The following is a 4574-nucleotide window of genomic DNA, read 5'->3' as shown; positions in this document are numbered from 1 at the left end:
ACCTACTTTGAACCCCTTATATATGTGTATGTATATATATATATATATATATACACAGTATATATATCATCAGTTGTTACTAGTATGCTGCAGAACAAAGGCCTCAGACATGCCGTTCCACTTTCCGTCTGTTTATGGCCTTTCTATGCCTCATCACCCGCAAATTTTCATAAATATATATATATATATATATATATATGATTACCCAATTTAAATTCCATAGATATATAATTAGCTTTAACAACCTGACTCCCAAGTCACCCATATCTCGAGTGAATCCGAAGATGCCTTCCCCTCTAGACTACTGTATATGATTCTCCCCTATACTGCCCCCCCCCCCCCCCCGTCATCCTATAGGATATATGGCAGCTCTCCACACCTCTTGATAAGGGCATATCCCTCCATCCTCCCCTGAGATCCCTTGGGTTGAATCCGCTTTATATTGCATCTGAATATTTATGAATTGGGAGGCGTAACTGTCTGGAGACATTTCTTGTGATGATGAGAGGTTGCAATGTCTCAATGGAAATATCTGGAACTGTAGCAAGTAATGTCTCAATGGAACTATAAATGGAACTCTAGAACTGTAGCAAGTATTGTCTCAATAGAACTATCAAGAATTGTTGCAACTATGTCTCAATGGAACTCTAGAACTGTTGCAAGTATTGTCTCTTTGGAACTATTTAGTAATGTTGCAAGTCATGTCTCAATGGAACTATCTAGAACTGTTGCAAGTTATGTCTAAATGGAACTATCAAGAACTGTCTCAATGGAACTATCTAGAAGTGTTGCAAGTCATGTCTCAATGGAACTATCTAAAACTGTTGCAAGTCATGTCTCAATGGAACTATGTAGACCTGTTGCAACTCATGTCTCAATGGAACTATCTAAAACTGTTGCAAATAATGTCTCAATGGAACTCTAGAACTGTTGAAAGTAATGTCTCAGTGGAACTATCTAGAACTGTTGCAAGTCATGTCTCAATGGAACTATCTAGAACTGTTGCAAGTCATGTCTCAATGGAACTATCTAGAACTGTTGCAAGTAATGTCTCAATTGAACTATCAAGAAGTGTTGCAAGTAATGTCTCAATGGAACTATCTAGAACTGTTGCAAATATTGTCTCAATGGAACTATCTAGAACTGTTGCAAGTATTGTCTCAATGGAACTATTTAGAACTGTTGCAAATAATGTCTCAATGAAACTATTTAGAACTGTTGCAAGTATTGTCTCGATGGAACTATCAATGGAACTCTAGAACTGTTGCAAGTCATGTCTCAATGGAACTATCAAGAACTGTTGCAAGTCATGCCTCATTGGAACTATCTAGAACTGTTGCAAGTCACGTCTCAATGGAACTATCAAGAACTGTTGCAAGTGATGTCTCAATGGAACTATCAAGAACTGTTGCAAGTCATGTCTCAATGGATCTATCTAGAACTGTTGCAAGTAATGTCTCAATGTAACTATCAAGATCTATTGCAAGTCATATCTCAATGTAACTATCAAGAACTGTTGCAAGTCATATCTCAATGTAACTATCAAGAACTGTTGCAAGTCATGTCTCAATGTAAATATCAAGAATTGTTGCAAGCACGTCTCAATGGAACTATCTAGAACCGTTGCAAGTAATGTCTCAGTGTAACTATCAAGAACTGTTGCAATTCATGTCTCAATGTAATTATCAAGAACTGTTGCAAGTATTGTCTCTTTGGAACTATTTAGAACTGTTGCAAGTCATGTCTCAATGGAACTATCTAGAACTGTATCAAGCAATGTCTCTATGGAACTATCAAGAACTGTTGCAAGTAATGTCTCAATGGAACTTTCTAGAACTGTTGCAACTCATGTATCAATGTAACTATCAAGAACTGTTGCAAGTCATGTCTCAATGGAACTATCTAGAACTGTTGCAAGTTATGTCTAAATGGAACTATCAAGAACTGTTGCAAGTGATGTCTCAATGGAACTATCTAGAACTGTTGCAAGTAATGTTTCGATGGAACTATCGAGAACTGTTGCAAATAATGTCTCAATGTAACTATCAAGAACTGTTGCAAGTCATGCTTCAATGTAACTATCAAGAACTGTTGCAACTCATGTCTCAATTTAGCTATCAAGAACTGTTGCAAGTCATGCCTCAATGTAACTATCAAGAACTGTTGCAGGTTATGTCTCAAGGGAACTATCTAGAACTGTTGCATGTCATGTTTCAATGGAACTATCTAGAACTGTTGCAAGTAATGTCTCAATGGAACTATCTAGAACTGTTGCAAGTAATGTCTCAATGGAACTATCTAGAACTGTTGCAAGTAATGTCTCAATTGAACTATCTAGAACTGTTGCAAGTAATGTCTCAATGGAACTATCTAGAACTGTTGCAAGTAATGTCTCAATGGAACTATCTAGAACTGTTGCAAGTCATGTCTCAATGAAACTATCCAGAACTGTTGCAAGTCATGTCTCAATGGAACTATCTAGTACTGTTGCAAGTCATGTCTCAATTGAACTATCTAGAACTGTTGCAAGTAATTTCTCAATGGAACTATCTAGAACTGTATCAAGCAATGTCTCAATGGATCTATTGGCAACTGTTGCAAGTAATGTCTCAATGGAACTATCTAGAACTGTTGCAAGTCATGTCTCAATGGAACTATCTAGAACTGTTGCAAATAATGTCTCGATGGAACTATCTAGAACTGTATCAAGTAATGTCTCAGTGGAACTATTGGCAACTGTTGCATAATGCACTAGAGTTCCTGAATTGAATGTTGGGCTTTGCAATCCTTTGCATTTGTTTGCTTATCGTTGATAAAATATATTTGCAACTGATATAGAATTCTGTATCATATCGGGGTCGAGCCTGGGACTGCCGAGAGAAAACTTAGAGTAGGCCCAATAATTATTAAGTTGAAACTAGATCATTATTATTATTATTATTATTATTATTATTATTATTATTATTATTATTATTATGCCAAAATGAATGTCGATCTACTAAGTTGTTATCTATATATTAATACGATTGCGTGTGTGTTATTATATTTATTTTGTGTTTCACGCTTTAAAGAAAACGGAAATAATTTCATGGTATATTCGTGTGTCACGCTTTCAAGAAAACAGAAATAATTTCATGGTATACTCTTACAAATTCACATTAGACTTTGATTACTTAACCAAAGCACATCTTATATAGTTTTCCCAATTTTGTCTTTAGCACCTGACTTTTTTTTAAATAATAGACAAAAAATTGAGTTCTATCAATTTCCATAACCTAGATTATAAGATTAATCTCAGGCCTTTCGTTTAACGACTAATCCGTTCTTATTGTAAAAGATTTCTCATAATTCAGATCACCCTTTGCTTCAAATCTTCCTAGACATTACTCAATTTCCCGTCCACCTATCATATTTAATGACCATTACTAAAGCTCAAGGACAGACTTTCGATAAGGTTGGGATCTACTTACCACAACCTTGCTTTACTCATGGACAACAGTGTAAGAGTGAAAATTTGTCCTCAGAATACTTTTACTCATGGCCAGAGAAGAGGAACTACCTTCACTAGAAATATTGTATATAAAGAAGTTTAGTGAATTGTTTCATGTATTGCTCATTTTTAAAATAAATATACAAATCATGTATAGGTTAGGAACAAGATAATTAGTATAAAAATATCATTTAGTGTAATTTATAAGGGTTACGCTAGTTATTATTATTAGCTAAGCTACAATCCTAGTTGGAAAAGCAGGATACTATAAGCCCAGGGGCTCCAACAGAGAAAATAGCCGAGTGAGGAAAGGAAACAAGATAGTTATAGCAAAAATAATAAAACACATAATCTTGATGTTGAAATATCTTCCTCCATCGAGTAAGAATCTTAGTCATCATTTCAATAGAGATTCAGACTAAAGCGGGGGTTTACACAATTGAACGGTTCGTCGAACCTTCTTGTCAAACGGTCCAAAGAGGTGGAGTCAGCCACAAATGCACAAGGTTTGTGGACAATGAAGCCCCGTCCACAAAAGTCAGGCGAGAACAGACTTTCTTCGAACGGATCGACGAATGTGTTCGACAACCAAATACCCCGTTAACACGTTCGGACATCACTTCAGACGCGTTCGACGAACCATTCGACCGCGTAAACCGGATTTAATCTCTCCTCAGTGCTTCGGGCGTACTCCATTTATGCGAATTTTATGCGAATTTACGACGGCTAATTCGCGTCTCCCGGCTGACATGTGATGAATATGGAAACCTGCGGAAAATGTTGTCCTGTAACTAAGTTATAAATTCAAATCAAAAGAGGCATAACATTTTCTCAAGTACCTCCTGGCCTGACGAGGAGGGAGGCTGCTACTGAAACTGTGGATTTTATTTCATTTTTATTCATGTTTCCCTTTTTTTTGTCCTTGGGTTTCCAAATGAGAGAGAGAGAGAGAGAGGAGAGAGGAGAGAGGAGAGAGAGAGAGAGAGAGAGAGAGAGAGAGAGAGAGAGGACTGGCTTTATATTTGTATGGGGTAATTCTATTCTTGTTCTGTTTACGTCCTGAAAGTGTGCGTGGGATACAAGA

At 36.6% G+C, this 4574-nt stretch overlaps 1 protein-coding gene across 1 annotated transcript; it reads left to right on the top strand.

The window, feature by feature from the left end:
• Positions 1–1281: 1281 nt before the first annotated feature.
• LOC137639798 (fap1 adhesin-like) lies at positions 1282–2747 on the top strand. The gene is made up of 2 exons (XM_068372040.1): positions 1282–1450; positions 2170–2747. The coding sequence occupies exons 1-2, from the start codon at positions 1282–1284 to the stop codon at positions 2745–2747; spliced, it is 747 nt and encodes a 248-aa protein (XP_068228141.1).
• Positions 2748–4574: the final 1827 nt, after the last annotated feature.

The sequence above is a fragment of the Palaemon carinicauda genome, chromosome 4 (genome assembly GCF_036898095.1).
Source record: "Palaemon carinicauda isolate YSFRI2023 chromosome 4, ASM3689809v2, whole genome shotgun sequence".
Lineage (NCBI taxonomy): Eukaryota > Metazoa > Arthropoda > Malacostraca > Decapoda > Palaemonidae > Palaemon > Palaemon carinicauda.
This window is presented reverse-complemented; position numbering and strand designations above follow the sequence as displayed.

Coding starts and splice junctions, on each gene's coding strand:
- LOC137639798 (XM_068372040.1), top strand. CDS start 1,282: ATGGAACTATCAAGAACTGTTGCAAGTCATGCCTCATTGGAACTATCT. Junction 1,451..2,169: donor TCTATCTAGAACTGTTGCAA/GTAATGTCTCAA, acceptor GAACTGTTGCAG/GTTATGTCTCAAGGGAACTA.